Source organism: Agelaius tricolor, unplaced genomic scaffold (assembly GCF_023055355.1).
Source record: "Agelaius tricolor isolate 1412-34295 unplaced genomic scaffold, bAgeTri1.0.p SCAF_32, whole genome shotgun sequence".
NCBI lineage: Eukaryota > Metazoa > Chordata > Aves > Passeriformes > Icteridae > Agelaius > Agelaius tricolor.
Window position 1 is genome coordinate 6399164 of NW_027269292.1, and position 15326 is coordinate 6414489.

Below are 15326 nucleotides of genomic sequence, written 5' to 3' on the forward strand. Positions count from 1 at the left end.
AACAGGGAACTCCTGTGCTGTGTTCACAGTTACAGTCTCTACAGCTCACCACAGCTATGCACAAACATGTGCAAATGAGTGAGGAATTCCCAGAAAAGGAGAATTGCTGGTACGTACAGGTCTGGCTGCTGTCTTTGGCACTGGGGACACCTCCAGGATTTCAATGATGTACAGATGACACTTCTGCCGTAGCCACATATTGCCATTATTATCTGTCAGGTACTGCAAAACCAACAGCTTGAAGAGAAACTCTGGAATTCCGTGCTGCACCTGTCACAAGAAGAGATAGCAAAGCACTTCTTTATTTATCCATCACAACTTCACAGAATCACAGAACAGTTGAGGGTGGGGAGGCTCTCTCCTCACAGCAGGCCCAGCTAGAACAGGCTGCCCAGGGCCACATTCAGTCAGGTTTTCAATGTCTCCAAGGCAGAGACACTACAGTGTCTCTGGGCAACTGCTCCAGAGTTCAATCACCTAAATGGTATTTGTGTTACTTACACAATAATGAGAGAACACATGCTAGGGAAATGGCTGGTTGAGAAACAAGAGCTTTAAAGAAGGTTCCTGCAAGGGTCCACACAGGACCTGTAGGACAAGGCAGCTGTGAGAGGGAGGGATGTACTCACTGAGGAGGTGATATCAAAATGGAATATCATGGGCTTTGTCTGGTGTTCTTTCTTCAGAAAAGGCAGGAGAGATTTTAGCACTTTATCTTCATCCACTTCTGGTTCAATCAGTCTGATGGTTTTCAGAAGTTCTGTACAGTCAGGCTGCTCTTCTTGCAGTCTCTCATGCAGCCTCTTTACATACAGAGATTTCCCTGTTATTAAAAACACCACAAGAATTAAAGCCACAAATACCAGATACATCACATTAAGACCATAACAGACAGAAGGAAATAAAATGTTTAAGTACCCCATGCCCTAAAATATCTGGAGCTTCCTAAAAGGCATTCCAGAAGAAAGTCTAAATCTGGTTTGAGCAGCTGGAACCTGGAATCCAACACATGGCTCTTGTTATCCATAAAGTTGGTTTTCCTTCCACTGCCTGAGAGAAGCTTTACTCTTTATTAGGACTTGAATCTATTCTATTTTGTGCTTGTTTCCAAAGTCAAACCATGGGACAAGGCGACTTCCAGCGTTCACCTCCCTGCACTGACCAGTCTGAATTGCTCTTTTTAACCAAGGTACTTAAATCTTGACACAAAACCTGGCGAGGTGAACCCCACCCTGTTTTTGAGCTCTCAGCAGAGCCCACTCTGCACCTGCCATCTTACCCATGCCAGCTCTTTTGGAAGACACAATCCCAACACACATGTGCTCCTTGAACACGGCTGCAGCCGAGTCAGAGGGCTGAGGCACTCGGAAGTGGCGCTGCAGGTACTGCTGGATCTCTGCTCGTGACCTCTGGGGAATCATGTGCACCTTGTAGTGGCTGAAGGCAGAGGGCAGGTAGCTGTTCTCCCCCTCGCAGTTGCACAGGATGATGAGCCTGTAGGAGCTGTTGTAGCACTGCAGGTGCTGGAACAGCTCCTCTGCCCTCTTGCTGACGTCGTAGCTCAGCTCATCGGCGTAGAGCATGGTGTAGATCTTGTTCCCCCCCCGGCAGGGGATGAGGCACCTGCGCAGGAACAGCCCCACCTGCTCTGCGCTGGTCTGGGGCGTGCACAGCAGCACCTCATCAAAGGTGGGGAGGGGCTGCTCGGGGCTGTTCATGTAAATGGCCAGGGCAGAGCTGAGCACCTCGGAGCGAGGGCAGCTGATGAGGTTGGGCTGGCCCACGCAGAGCAGGTCCTGAGGGAAGTCTCTGGTGACACGTTCCCTGCCCCTGCTGGCCAGGTTCTTCAGCCACACGCCCAGCGTGTCCATGTCCAGGCAGCTGGGGAGGAAGGAGCCCATGTTGCTCATGTAGCACTCCCAGATGCGCTCCAGCCGCGCGCTCAGGTCTCCCTCCCCATCCAGCAGCACTTGGAAGTCAGAAACAGCCTGGCCTGAGCTGGGAGGGCTCCCGAGGGCTGTGAGGACATCCTGCTCGGTGCAGTGGGGGTTGAGGAAGGAGAGCATCATGAGGGCAGCCTGGCTGGGGCTGCCCCTGCCCAGCTCTGAGCACAGGAACACCAGCTGCTCCGCGCTGTAGTAGTTCAGGTAGAAATGCTCACATCTCTTGGCATTCATGAAGCTTTTCCAGCTCTCCAGGAAGCTCTCCATAGTCTTGCAGAGGGCTGGGAGCACAGATGCCATATCCCCTTGCCCTTCCAGCACTGGGATGGGGCCCAGGGAGAAGTCTATAAAAACACAGGATTCTTTGTGGGGTGAACAATACACCTGGGCAAGCCAGGAGCGGAAAAGCATGTTCCCAGCCGAGTACAGGTCTATAAAGGCCTGGGCAAGTCTCTGGACATTGGAAAAGACCTGTGTGAGGACAGAGGAGAGAGAAACAAGCTGATTTACAAGTTTCAGCCACGAAACCACTGGAAAGACACTCAAAGAGAAAGTCTTTGGCCCCACGGTGTGTCAGGCCTTGCACAGCAGCCACAGACTCTCTGTGACTTTTTAACAGCAGCATCCCCAGGAAACCAGTAGGGAACTCCCAGCTGGCTACAAAATTACAGTGATGCTGCCAGCCAGGACAATCCCCAGCGCAGCCAGAGGATAGGGCCAGCAGTTCACTGCTCTGTCTGCAGCTTAGTTCCACCTTAGCAAGGAACCTAAGGCAGGAACACCCATGTGCCTGTGACCACCACCCCCAGCAACTCCACTGTCAACCACAGCCCTAAAAGTTTATACTTGAGGGAAAATCCAGCCCTGGCCCCAACACCAGTAACCCCCTGGGTCTGGAATCTGACCTCAGAGAACCTCTCCACCTCCAGGCCTTGCTCTCCCTTGGTCGACATGAGCATGAGTTTGTTCTGCAGCTCGCGGAGCTCTGCCAGCGAGTACTTCCAGGAGGCCTCGGCGTCCCCCGAGCTCCCCGGGAGGGTGAAGCGCAGGACAGTGTCCAGGGAGACCTGCCAAGAGCAGGAAGGAGCTGTCAGCGTGGCTGGGGCTGAGCTCTGCCCGAGGCCAGGGCAGCAGCCCCGAGGCAGGAGGGGCAGAGGGAGCTGAGTGACCTCAGCCTCACCTTCTGGCCATCAGCCGGTGCCCTCAGCACATAGACCCCTCTGCTGTTGATGGCAGCTGCCAGGGACAGCGAGGACAGCTCCACGGAGCCATGGCTCTCCTTCACCGTCCTCAGCCACTCCAGGTGCTGAGCCGAGGCACGCTGTGGGGAGAGGAGACACTGCACTGCCCGACTGCTCTGAAATCTGATCTCTGCTTACACCTGACCAGGACAAACAGCTTGGGCTGGCACGAGAGTTTCGTGATGGAGAAGGAAGAAAAGAATGAGTACTGGTTTCAGCCTGCTCTTTCCACACAGCTCTTCCTTACCCACTCCATGGGAGGCTGAACAGAGCCCACAGTGCTCCAACACCTCTTGCTACAGAGGCTGGCCCTGCTGCAACAGGGTAAGAGGTCACAGGCATTTGCCTCCCCTCCTCCCCACCAAACTTTCACAAGCCAAGCCACACCACATCACACTGGAAAGCCTCATGGTGCCCTGGAGAAACACCAGCTACAGCTGCTGCAGTGAATTTTTGTGCCACAGGAACATCAGCTGTTTTTCCTCCAATAACAAGAGCAGCGGTGATGTCCCCACACAGGCTCCATTCGGCCAGTGCAGCCCAACTTCCAACCACTCCTGGAAGGCAGAGAGGCAGGAGGACGCAGAGGCCCCGCTCCAGAACTCACCAGCTTCTCAGGGAGGGTCTCATCGCTGTCCAGGGCTCGCCACAGCTTCTGCAAGCAGCGCATGAAGTCCTCGAAGCCCGAGTCATGGCGCAGCTCGTAGAGCAGGGAGGAGTAGCCGTGCACGGTGCTGTGGAAACACGCCACACGGTCCACGTCCATGTCGTTCTCCCCCGCCGAGATGGAGGCCAGGTCCACAAACACCTTCAGCTCATTGATGTCTGAAATGAGGCAACACAGCAGTGAGCACCAGGTGAGGCAGCTGGGACAGCAGCCCTCGTCACCACCCTCTACAGGAAATGCAGGGAGAGCGCTTTGAGCAGCAGCTCCTGGGTAACTGCCCTCTCCCCATAAGCCCTCCCTGGCCATCCATCCATCCACCCATGGATCCCCACAGGCCCCCAGATCCCCAGCCAGGATGGGAGCAGTGCCTGGGGGGTGTGTTCAGGTGAGAGTGGCTGTGCAGGTCAGACAGCTCAGCTGGCAGACACACAGCTCCATCCCCTGAAACAATGGGTCTGAACTGAGCAGCAGCAGCTGCTGAAGCCCTCCAGGCCCAGCCCAGCTCCCAGCAGGGTGGTCCCTGTGCATGGGCACGTTTAAAGCGTCCTCATAGCACGTTCCACACAAAAACCCATCAGAGATGTAACTCAACACCAGAAGCTGCACAAAGCAGATGGGTCAGGGGTTCAGAGTTCCTTCTGCCCCCACACAATTTGCCATCCCTTCTAGTACTGTCTGATTCCTGGGTGAGCAGCACACACCTTTCAGTGCCTCTCTGACCCAGCTGACAAACTCCCTCTGCTGGGCCAGCTCCTTCAGACAGCCACGGCGGGGCACAGTGATCCCCTGCAGCAGCTTCTTGGCTTGCACAAGCTCAGGGCTGATGGAATCCAGCTTCTGGGTCTTGGAGGATTCAAGCTTTTCTGTCTGGAAAGCAAGGAGTGCAAACACACGCTGAGTCTGGAACTGGGAATGCCACTGGTTCTGCAGCAGGGAAAGGAAAGCCCTCTGCAAAGCCACCCCAACAGAGCAGTACCATCCTGCATTTAGGAATGACTACACAAAAGCACTTCGAACATCTGATTTTTACCTCAAATAAGCATTTTGCTTCAAGGAATGGCTCTTGACAAACTGGGGTAGGTAGACTTGTGGGAAGGTTCAAATTTAGTCAGCACTTTGACAGTACAAAGCCAAAGTCAGGGATACTTACTATATGCAGCAAGTTTTCCAGGACACTGAAGTCACCAGAGAGGCCTAAACTCTCTTTGACATGGTCAATGATCTTGGCAGCATCAAAGGTTAAATGCATTTCATGGTACTGCTGGATCTGCTGGACTCGCTGGTCAACCCAGCCTCTGTCCTCCGCAGGCCGAAGGCCACAGATGGTGTCCAGCTCCACCCTGAGATCTTCAGGATGATTTGTGAATTCCTGGAAAATTCTGTCCACTGCAGAAAGTGTGAGACTTCCTGATCTGAGATCATCATACAGCATGGCATAGCTGTCAAAGCAAGGGCGGATCATGCTGTCCAAAACCTCATCAAGGTCCAGCTCAGGAGCAATCTTCTCCTCGTCCTCCTCCTCATCCTCCTCCTCCTCTGGGCTGTCACACACATACTCCTCTCCTGCCTTCTGTGCTGCTTCCTCCCAGAACTGCTGGAAGATCAGGCTGTCCTTGAAAGAGTGCATTTTGTGGACAAACTCTTTCAGCTCTGGGCCCAGGCTGTAGAAGGCCTGCAGGGGCCTCCTTCCCAGCACCACAACTTGATTCAGTCTTTTGGAGCGAAGATCTTTTGAGTGTTGAAGTGCCACTTCACCAACATTCACTGTGAGCCAGAGACAGGCCAGAGGGAGATCAGGTGGTGTAGGCTGGTTCCAGCTCCCTTCATCCCACCCCTCAAGCCACAAAATGCTGCCAGGCAGGTGGACCCCTCCAAGTGCCATTTGATGCACAAGCATCCACCTGATCCCCCCAGTGCTCTGGTTTTACTTCCCCCACCCCTCCTCAGCCTCACTTTGGGGTGTAGAATCAAACCTGCTCCCCAAGCCAAGAGATTTTTAAGGAAAATGCTGTTTTCTAGAGCTGCCACTTCCAGACTGCTCCCCCAGGACTCTACCTCTCACAGTCTTCTGCACCTTCCTGCACATGCTCAGGAAGGTTCCTACTGCTTTTTCCTCTCTTCTGAGCTGTGTGACTTCTTCATGCCTCAATGCCAGCAGCTCTTTCAGGCTTCTCTGGAGCAGTTCCTTTTCTTCACTTGGTCGTTGTTGGTGCTCTGAAAGAAAACTCACCTGTAGTCACAAAGCAGAACTTCCCACGCCCTGCATCCCAGCTCAGGCTGGGAACTGCAGAGTCACAAACCCAGCAGTGACAACACAAACTGGAGCTGGGAGCTTCCTGCCCAGGCCAAGGGACAGCACTCCAAACTCCTGCAGCACTTCCTGAGCATCCCCAGCCCCTCCTGAGCATCCCCAGCCCCTGCAGCCCCCCCTGAGCATTCCCAGCCCCTCCTGAGCATCCCCAGCCCCTGCAGCCCCCCCTGAGCAGGCCAGCATCACTGCAGTGATGCTCTCAGCCAACCAAGCCCCTTTGAAGCCATCCCTTACTTGTCTCCCAGATGCAGAGGAACTGTTCCTGGTGCTGGAACACCTCCTCCAGGTGTTTCACGAGGACACAGCCGCTGTGGATGTTGTCGGTGATGCTCGTAAGCACAGAGTCTGCTATGGCCATGACATCCTTTGCTTCCTCTGTCAGCTTGTCCAGGAGGTTTCTGTTTGTTCCTGTTCCAGACACAAAGCATGTCATGTTTCCCAAAAAACAGGCAGAGTCAGGAACTCTTCCATGCCATGGCACAGAGTCCTTCCATTTCCACTGAACCCCCACCAAGGGCCTGAGGACTCACACCACCCTCCAACCCCTCATGTCTTTTTGAACAAAGCCAGGATCTCAGGACAGCAATGTGGAAACTCTCCATGGAGAGCCCAGACTCAAACCCTGTGGGACAAACAACAGCCATTTGGATCTGTTCACTTGGCCAACTCTTTGTGGCATTTTTGTGTGCCAAAAACTTGTGAGAACTTCTCAGAGAAAGAAGTTATGGTCCACAAATCCTGAGGAAGCTGCAGTGGATTAGCACAAGAGAAAGAGTGGCTCACTCTTCCTTGGCCTTCCCTCTCCAACCCTGAATAGCTCCCTCTCCAAGCTGAATAGTTCAAGCTTTGAGATAGGGACTAAAACAAGAGCAGGACAATTTCCCTCTGCTGCTCTGTGCAGTGGCAGCAGTGAGGCAGAGGAAAGCTTCTCTGGCCTCCTAAAACCCAACCACAGACCTACCATTGAAGTTGAAGATATGTTTGATGTCAGGCCTCGTGAGCAGGTGGTGCAGAATCGTATCAAAATCGCCCTCAGACTGCCCAGCCATGACTGGCCACGACTTCACAATGACAGCAGACACGAGCTGGCTGAACTGGCCCATGTTGTAGGCAGAGATCTGCTCCAGGAGATTGCTCTGCATCTGCCAGGACACACAGAGAGGGCAGGGGTGGGTCAGAGTCTGGGTCCCACTGTGTCTGTGCCTTCCAAACCAGCCCTGTGACACAACTGACACCAGAGCTCACGGGGGAAACCCATTACAAATATTCCTCATGGACCTCATTTCCTGACTTCTTGTTGATATTTTTTGTTGTTGCTTTAACAAACAACCACAGCAACTCAAGCAACATCCACCTTCCCCTTCCACCCCGAGGCACATCCCTGTGCAACAGAATTGCTGGGAAATTCCACTTTTCTTTCTCCTACCTTTCCCTTCCCCTACCTGGGCACACACCATACCTGGCAAGCTGCAGGCACAGCCTCTACAGCACAGTTATGGAAGCACCAACTGATGGAGGAGTCCATCTGTGTGATTTGGGAATGCTTGCAACAATACACCAAGATTTGGTTCACTGGAGGCTCCTGAAGGGCAAAAGAGAGATTTCTCATCAACTCTAAAGTGTTTCTCCTGGCAGCATGAAGCAGTGCTGCTACCAAGACAATAAAAGGAACCTGAGCATCAGCCCATTTCTGAGGGCCTGGGAGAGAGATCAAACAAATAAACGCTTGGAAAAGATTTTAATGACTTCCATCTAAAGTGTGTGATTACTTAACATCCACCTCTCCAAGCCAAGCTCACAGCAGAAAATATTTGTTTCCTGATTTCACCGTGAAAATCAATGGCTTAAGGAAATGTGTAACTGCTGTAGGAAGGAGATGAGGAGATATACAGGGTTACTTTGGAAGGGACTAACACAGCTGGGTGTGCATCTGGGAGCCTGAGCAGCACAAGGAATGAAAAGAGAGGCACCACCTTAGCTTTTCTGGGCCCCTGGGTGTTTACTTTGCACTCACTGGTTCTTAAAACCACAGAGGTGACAATTGTTCAGAATGTGGATTTCCTCTGAAGCACCAGGACCTGCAGCCAGGCCCCTGACCAAGGTTACAGTGTGGGGCATTGTCATGGCCAAAGCCACCGTGTTTGCTCCTGCTCCAAGCTCAGCACAAGCCACTGCATCTGCTCTGGACAGCAGCCAAGGCTGCCTGGAGTCCCCCTACCTGCTGGATTCTTTTCTTCAGATCTGCAAGTAAAGTGTTCTTCCACGTCTGGGTGAACTGCTCGTCTGGAAAGCTGATAGTCACAAACTTATTCCAGGCCTGCAGGGGACAAGCACACCGACCCAAACCACTGAGTGCTGAGATTTAACAGAGAGAGGAAATGAAAAGAACAATGCAGAAGAGATGCCCCACACGCCTCAGACAGCCTGCAGCCCTTCCAGAGGTTTCCATCCTGAGGAAAAGGAACACTCCCAGAGCTGCAAAAGGCAGCTTTAAGCCCAAACAGAGTGTAAATGTGTCAGCTGCTGAAGGAGAGTTTTGGATGAGCCACTTCCACTCTGCTGCTGGAAACTGTCCCAGGGAGGGCTGGGAGCAGCAGCTCAGACTGGCAGGGCTGCTCTGAGCTTTGCCTGCTGGAAGGCCTGAGGACAACCAGTGGGAGCAGGACAACACCAAGGGGCAGCTCCTCACCCCAGCAATGCCTTCAGGAACACCAAGGATGAGCAGAATGGAGGTGAGCTGCAAACACTGCCCATCCCACCCCATCCCTTACCCAGCCACAGCTGCAGAGCCCAGCAAAGAGCAGCAGACTCCAGACCTGGCTAAGCTACAGCAAAGCCCCTTTGTACTGACATTATCAGAAGATGACAAACCCGAAGTTCAGAGAACAAAGAGAAGGCCACGTGGTCCAGGTACTCCTTCAGTAATTTCTCCTTTAAAACGTTTCTGAACCAGGCACGAGCTTCCCTCAGAGCTCCACTGAGCAGCTTTGGAACTTCCTGCACAGCATCCCCTGGAACCTGCCCCACACAGAGGGGAAGACAACAAAACAAACACAGTTCAAGCAGGACAGCAATGGACAACTGATTTAAATCAGTATTTCTAAAGAGAAGGCCCAAACACATCCAGAACATACAAGGGCCCAGCAACAGACCCAGCACTACTTGCATAAGGAGCAGAGAGGCTGGGAAAGTGCAGTGCTTACAGGCAGGTTGTGCTTAAGCTTGTTCCAGGGAGTAAAGACAACAAATGTTTAAAGGGGAAACAAAACAACCTTAAAACCAAGCTTAGCACAGCAAATATGAGCACCAGAGCTTATTTTCAATAAGAACCAAACTCATCAGGTGACTCCACACGTGTCTGAAAGTATCAGTCTTGCTTAGAGTGTGAAGTTCTTCAAGCTGAGACTGGGTCTGACCTAAACCCAGTGTGTTGTGCCACTCTTGTGACATTTCTGGGTTCCTTGCTGGTTTCAAGCCAAGAGTTCTTGGTACTCACTGCTGGGGGCTGAAGCTGGGCAACCCTGGCAAGCAGGGTGGTAGCAGTGGCAGGGATCAGGAACGAGCTCACTCTCCTGGTAGTCCTGCAGAGCCTCTCGTGCAGCCTGAGGCAGCAGGACAGGCAGCCCTGCCAAGAAGGAGCCCCCAGAGCTCTGCAGGGCAGCAACACAGAGGTACAGTTAATTTTCTGCTCCAAGGAAAAATAAAAAATTTTAAAAAAAGTAAAAACCCCACCAAATCCAACACTGCGTGGCAGCTGCCTCCCTCAGCCGCATTTAAAAAATGGGATAGAACTCCAGGATTGTTTTCTCCACAGGGATTTCAAGGCACACAACCAGCCCTGGTGCAGAGGCAGACAGTGCTCTCCCAGAGGTGCACTGCACTTACCTGGCTGGGGGCTCATCCAAGGCACTCAGCACTGTGTTTAGAATCTCTTCTACCTGAGAATGGAAAGACAAAAATATGAAACTATGGAAGAAATTGTACAGACTGATTTCTGAGGAAGAGGGAACTCACTATTCTTTTGCATCTTCTCCAAGATTTTTATAAACACACTGTAAAATAGCAGAACTTATTTACTGGATGTCAGAGCCAATACCTGGGCAGCTTTTATATGCATAAACACAACCTGTACTTCTTACAATTTGGAGGTCTCAAATCTATAATTAGTTGAAGGTCCTCCTCCTGCTGTCCTCACACAAACACAAGAGTTTTCACAACAGCAGGAAAACCTCCCAAACCAGCAGCCTCTTGCCCAACCCTACTGTGCAAAAATCAGTTTCAGGTACACATCTGAGGTCAGGAATGAAATACTGGCCATCACTAACCAAGAGCAAATCCAGCTAAGAACACCCTCCCTATATCAATGCCAACACCACTTTTTGCTGCAGATAAGCCCAACTCTCCCCCTGAGGAGTCTCTGACTTCAGAGCAGCTGTTTTTGCTCTTAGCTGGGTTTGAAGCTCTTTGTGCTGTGTCCTGCTGCCAGCCCAGTCCCCTCAGTGGTGCTCAGTTCTGCCCAAGGACAGCCAGGAGCCCAGTGTGAGCCTTCATCCCAGAGCTGGGTAAAGCTGCCACGAGACGAACCTGAGAGTTGCTCCACGAGAGGTCAACGTTCTCCAACCTGTACAGAACACCTTGAAGAGTAACCAAGAGGTCCCTGGAGAAGTCTCTTATGAACTCAGCCAGGCTCCCCAGGGGCAGCACACAGAGCCAGGACTTGACCAGAGTCACATCAAATTCCATCAGGTGCTTCTTTTCTCTCATCTGTGCCAGCAGGGTCCTTCTGGAGGGGAGACAAGACAAAACAAAACCTTCAGCATTCCAAGGAACAAAAGGCCTTGAGCTGGTGCAGCCCACACAGGAGCCTCCTCCTCATTCCTGTGCTTTTGTCCCTGCAGCTGAGATCAGTGGGAGTCCCCAGGGCCCTGGGGTGGCACAGCAGAACCAAAGCACTGAGCACAAGCACTCAGGGAAAAGAAACTCCAGGTCTTGCTCAGACTCCACACAAGAGGAGCAGCTTTAGCTCCCACCTGCTCCCTGGCTGGCAGAACTGGGGGGTTGTGTTTGAGGGGTCACACCACGACTCAGTGACCTCTGAGCCACTGGTGTGCCTGTGCCCAAATACCCCAAACATGCTACATGTCATACTCTTTAAAAATGAGGGAGGGGAAAAAATAAAAATAAAAGAGATGAGGAGTGCACTGGGAGCTCTGGAAAACTCACCCACATTGTTTCCTCCTGATTTCAGCAAATGGAAGCCCTTCCAGCCCTGCCCAGACATCCTCCTCCAGCAGCCCGTGCTCCTGCTGCAGGGGAGCAGCAAAGGAATGCAGAAGGGGAAGGACCCACACCCACTGCTCCACGTCATGTTCAATGCACCTCTGACACAAGTTTGTCAGGTCGACCTTCAAGCTAAATAAAACAAGAAAACAAAACAAACACACTGAGTGAAAGAACAGCTTTATCCCAGCCTTGAGAACACCCTAGGGGTGTGGGAGGCTGCATTTCAATCTCCCTGTGTGCCTTTAATCAACCTCTGGGCATTATTTCAGCTCCATCTACTCTTCGTTGCAGAGTGTAGCTGTGCAGGTTTAAGGCCCAGAGCTGCAATGTCACTGAATCTCTCTGCACAGACCCTGCTGCTGGAGCACTGGGAAGACCCAATCCTTTAGCTACAGTCTCCCCATGAGCCACCCCAGCCCTGTGACAGCCACACAGAGAAGGGCTCCAGGAAGAAATGCAACGGCTGCAGCTGTGTGAGTGCAGAACTCCAAACCCAGCTCCAGCTAAGCAGTCAGATTACAGCTTGGCAGACAGGGGAAACCAACCAAAAAGTGTGCAATGGTGCACTGCAGCCTTGCCTGGATGTTAGCCCTGCTTCAAGCAGGAGGCTGGAATTGAGACCTCCAAAGTTGCCTTCAAATACAGCTTTTTCTCTGGTTCTCTGGCAGTAGAGAGCTGCATTCCTGTTGTTCTATCAAAGCAACACCAGCCTGGTCAGTTAGAAGGTACATGGAGCACTTACTTGGTAACTCCTGCAAAAGCCTGTTTGATGTGATGAATCTCAGACTGTACATCTTGTGGTGACACCTGATCCAAGCACAAGAGGCTGCACAGGTCAGCCAGGTCACTTTTAGGCACTGAGAATGAGTAGTTCTCAACTATCACAACAATGGTGAGCCCCAGAGCCAGCTTGCTTTGGATGATTCTGTCCTCTGGAGCTGCTTCTCGTGCAAGGAAAGGGAGAGCTATTTTCTTCATGTATTTTAGCAGCAAATCATTCACCTGGGACAAAGAAGAGAAGAAACAAACCAAGCACAGCATTAAGTCTTTCTCTTCTGAAGCCAACGTCTTCTGCCAGTTCCAGCAAGGCCACAGGACAGGAAGGAGCAACCCCGACAACCAAAAAAGACAATGTGACATTTCTGTCACATTTCTAATTATGTCAAGTAAGAAATTTTGGATTCCAGAAGCCCTACTGGCATCACTGGATCACAGGATCAGGAGCTTCTCCCAAAAAGCAGGCAGGTTTGGAGCAAGACATGAGTGCAGAGTTGTTAGTGACAGAACAACTGGCAGCAAAACTTCATGGCAAGGCTTAGGAAATCAATACCCAGACACAAAACCCATGAAGTCACTACGTCACAGCCCTGCTGCTGACCCCCATGGGGTCTCAGAACCACACTGAGGGGCACAGGCTGACTGAAGCCCCCAGGGCAGTCAGTGACAGCCACCCCAGAAGGATTCCCACTGCTTCTGTGCCTGAACTTCGACTGGAAAAGCAAAATTAACCCAGCGAGGTCAACAGCAAAATGAAAGTTTGGGTTCAGTGATGGAATGTTTTCTGTCTCTGTGCAAGAGAAGGGATTACCTGCTCTGTGTTGAAGTTTAACTCTCTCCACAGCATTGGACTGCCATCAAACACCCGCTGGGCTCCTGCAACGTTATGGAACTGCTTCAGCTGGCAGAAGAAATTCCTCAGATTGTCAGGACTCCAGGTTCCAAGAATGCTGAAGATACTTTCTAACATAATATTGGCAGCTATTTTCTTCCCTTCCACCACTTCCTTGTTTTTATCAAAAGTAAAGATCTGCCAGATGTTTTTTAACTTGGAAGGCCTTGCACACACAATGTCATCGTACTGGTGCCACTCTGGAACGGGAACACAGGGAAACAACCACTGCAATCAGGTGCCTTTTCCCTTCCAGCTGCCTCAGCAATAGCCCCAGCAGCCCACTGAGCTTCAGCCAGGGCTGCCTGGCAGGAATGCTGGGCCACAGGACAGCGGGGATCACCCCAAGGTGCAGCCCAGCCAGCAGAGCTCACCTCCGTTGTTGAGAAGGGCGCTGTTTATCACCAAGCAGCGATTCACATGATGATTGGATTCTGACTTCTTGTAAATGAACTCATAATCCCCCTTCCCACAGGACACCCAGTACTTGTAAGGAATGTATTCACCCAGGATTTTTCTGCTGAGAGTTACAGCACCTTCAATGAGGTATCCATGTTCTCCCAGATGCCTTGGAAACACAAACACAGCAGAGACAGGCAAAGGACACGTTAGGTGATCTACAGACCTCCTTTTCCATGCACTGCTCCATTTCTAATGGGAATGGTGACTGTTCTTTCACAAGAGCACTTCAGAACAGTTTTCTCCACAGTGAAACCCTTTGCTGCAACTCCCAGCTGTGGGCACAGAGGCTGAGGCCCCAGAGGGACCCAGAGCAGGGGACACTCACCTGGTGCAGTTCAGCTCACAGATGTTGTCCTTCCAGTTGGCGTAGGAAGGAATGCCATGGGCCCTGATGAACACTTTATCAGTTTCGGGGTTGAGCTTGAAGTCTTTGGATAATATTGCATGGAAATACACTGTAACACCCTCAGTGCGGCTCACAGAACTGCAGGAAAGAATAGAAGGGATTCTGTCGGCGTTTTTCAACTGCACAATTCACTGTAAACCTCAAATCAGACTCGAGCCACCAGCTGAGTGGCTGCAAGACCCATAAACTCTGGCAGCAGTTCACTCAGACCAATGTTTGAGCAGGCCTAGTGCAAAGCCCAGTGCAAAAAGGAAAAACAGGCTCCTAAAGGCAGCAGGAGATGCTCTGGCCCAGCAGAGTCACACTTTCCACCCCTTCCAGCTCATGCACATGAAGCAAACATCAAAACAGCTCTTCACACTATTCACCTGAAGCATTGTGTGGGCGCAGCACATGGTGCTCATTAGAGCAAGAAATAAGAGAATAATCTCTTTTCTGTCCATCAGCTGCTCAAGCAGGTTCAACACATCACCCAGGACATCACCTGTGCTGAGGTCCCATTCAACACTGGTTCTGTCATGCACAACCACTTCACCTCAGTTTCAAGACAATTCCATTTCCCCATGTCCAAGGTATGTACTGACCCCATCCCAGCACCCCAGTCTGGAGTTCTGAGTCCTCCTCACAGCAGCTCCTGTTGGGGAAGAATGCTGGGGAGCAGCAGGGCTGTTCTCACCTTTCTTTAATATTTTCCACCTGTTTCTGATTCCTTTGCTCCTTTTTGTTCTTGGGGCTGTCTGCAGCAGCCACAGCACCCTCCTTCCTGGCAGCCTTGGCTCCTTGGTTCAGATTTGTCTTCTCACTCACATTGGGCATTTTCTCACCTGGGCTCTGGTTTTTCTCTTTTGTGTTTGCATTCTGCAACAGGGAGACAAACAATGCCCAATGAAACAGGAGCCCCTGGAAGCACAGCATCTCCTCCTGGTGTGCTGGTGATTGAGAGATGGGGCTCCTGGTGCAAGCAAGAAGCCATTTATTGTTTCTGCAACTCCATTTATGTACTCTTACAGCCTTGGGTAAAACCTTTCACTGCTGAGCAATAACCACATTATTCATGTTTCTCAGCTATACTGCTTAACCACAGACTTGCACCTGCAGTCTTGCATGACTTCCTTTAAGCAATGCCAATTTCCTTTTTGTTTCCTCCCTTACATTTCTGTTTGATGTTCCCAGGGCTTCTGGCCCACAGAGTCAAGATGCCCACATCATCCACAAACTGTGCAGCACCTTCTGCTCTACTGCCCACCTGCCCCCCAACACTGGAGCAGCACCAGCTTCATCCCCCTGGAAGCACTGCAAACACTGATCCCTCACTGAGGGAAGCTGCTGGCTAAGGAAAACAGC

At 51.6% G+C, this 15326-nt stretch overlaps 1 protein-coding gene across 5 annotated transcripts in view; it reads right to left on the minus strand.

The window, feature by feature from the left end:
• The window catches only part of RNF213 (ring finger protein 213), a 46465-nt gene that overhangs the window by 25615 nt on the left and 5524 nt on the right, over positions 1–15326 (minus strand). For 4 of the 5 annotated variants that reach the window (XM_071451485.1, XM_071451484.1, XM_071451487.1 and 1 more), the window contains exons 4-26: positions 14659–14840; positions 13902–14060; positions 13489–13682; positions 13034–13314; positions 12188–12447; positions 11386–11574; positions 10747–10945; positions 10048–10100; positions 9659–9812; positions 9034–9180; positions 8381–8479; positions 7622–7744; positions 7124–7304; positions 6397–6570; positions 5907–6065; positions 5002–5615; positions 4553–4718; positions 3792–4009; positions 3124–3264; positions 2849–3010; positions 1280–2414; positions 630–823; positions 118–270 (exon numbers count right to left, since the gene is read on the minus strand). In XM_071451485.1, coding sequence (XP_071307586.1) covers positions 118–270; positions 630–823; positions 1280–2414; positions 2849–3010; positions 3124–3264; positions 3792–4009; positions 4553–4718; positions 5002–5615; positions 5907–6065; positions 6397–6570; positions 7124–7304; positions 7622–7744; positions 8381–8479; positions 9034–9180; positions 9659–9812; positions 10048–10100; positions 10747–10945; positions 11386–11574; positions 12188–12447; positions 13034–13314; positions 13489–13682; positions 13902–14060; positions 14659–14840 — 5337 coding nt within the window. The remainder of the gene's footprint in view (positions 1–117; positions 271–629; positions 824–1279; positions 2415–2848; positions 3011–3123; positions 3265–3791; positions 4010–4552; positions 4719–5001; positions 5616–5906; positions 6066–6396; positions 6571–7123; positions 7305–7621; positions 7745–8380; positions 8480–9033; positions 9181–9658; positions 9813–10047; positions 10101–10746; positions 10946–11385; positions 11575–12187; positions 12448–13033; positions 13315–13488; positions 13683–13901; positions 14061–14658; positions 14841–15326) is intronic. The other variant, XM_071451486.1, reaches the window with a different exon arrangement.